This window comes from Plasmodium inui (genome assembly GCF_000524495.1).
Source record: "Plasmodium inui San Antonio 1 unplaced genomic scaffold supercont1.238, whole genome shotgun sequence".
NCBI classification, from domain to species: Eukaryota; Apicomplexa; class Aconoidasida; order Haemosporida; family Plasmodiidae; genus Plasmodium; species Plasmodium inui.
The window spans coordinates 3661-4806 of NW_008482072.1; the positions used below are offsets into that span (position 1 = coordinate 3661).

Genomic DNA, 1146 nt, shown 5'->3' on the forward strand with positions numbered 1-1146 from the left:
CAAAAGAGATATGCAGAAGAGATTAAGGGCTGCAACAGGCACTTATACACCGAAGGGAAAGTTTGAACAGGAAGCATATGATTATACGTATGATAGAACCGCAGATTCCTGTTGTGAGGAAGGTCTATCCAGAGAGGAATTTTATATAAAGAGAAGTAATGAGATGTATAGAAGGATGCAAAAAGTAAAACAAAGTTATGCATCAAAAAAGGTGCTGTCCGAAGTAGAGATTGATTCTATAGATGATATCATAAGTAGGAACGATTCATCAAAGAAGGAGCATGCATCGGAACAAGTGCATGTAAAAATACCTAATGATGTTCCAGAGAAATTTCTTCATATGAAGAACCGTGAAACATTATTAGGAGAGGACCTTTTTAAGGAGGAATACACGTCTTATCAACCTATATTGCAGGTCAAAGATGATTTTAGTGAAGAAAGTGACAAGTTACACCACGCAAAATTCGAAGTGGCAGGTAGTTCTATGGAGACCAATGGCAAACTGGGCAGAGACGAATTGTTTGGAAAAGATATATCAGGAAATTCGATTGATCTACTGAACAAAGAGGAATTGATGAGAGAGGAGCATCTAATTAACACAATATATGTAACGTGCTCTAAGAGTCTATATAGAAGGATGCAGTACATAAATGAATGTGGTTTATTGGACAGCTATAGGTTGGAATCAGAACGTGAGGATGACAATGGTGTGTATATAACAGAGAACAATAGATTATTTAAGAAGATTAATAACATAAGTGCGAATGGGTTTACACCCGATGAAGATTTGTCAGCGATAGTTGATGAATATGCGGAGAACTTATATTTAACGTGCCAAAATAGTCTATTTAAGAAAATTCACCATCAGGGAGAAGGGGATTTAGAGAATATAAAAGAATTATTGAAAAGAAAAGAAAAAGAAGAAGCAAAGGAATCTGTAAAGGATGAGATATTACCACAGGAGAGGAAGCGCACCATATATATATACTTGCGTGAAAAAGGGAAAGATAAAGATCCAGATAAGAATAAGAATGATTGGGTTATATATAAACGCATTGAAGATCGCAAAGTGAAGGTTGAATTACTAGAAGATGTGCAGACAATGAATAAGCTTGATGTAACATCCGTTGATTCAGTGTATAAAGA

At 35.6% G+C, this 1146-nt stretch overlaps 1 protein-coding gene across 1 annotated transcript in view; it reads left to right on the plus strand.

Moving 5' to 3' along the window:
• Nucleotides 1-1039, plus strand: part of C922_05847 (hypothetical protein) — a gene marked incomplete at both ends in the record, with an annotated part of 4686 nt that extends 3647 nt beyond the window's left edge. Inside the window, one exon of the mRNA XM_008821418.1 lies at nt 7-1039. Coding sequence (XP_008819640.1) covers nt 7-1039 — 1033 coding nt within the window. The remainder of the gene's footprint in view (nt 1-6) is intronic.
• Nucleotides 1040-1146: the final 107 nt, after the last annotated feature.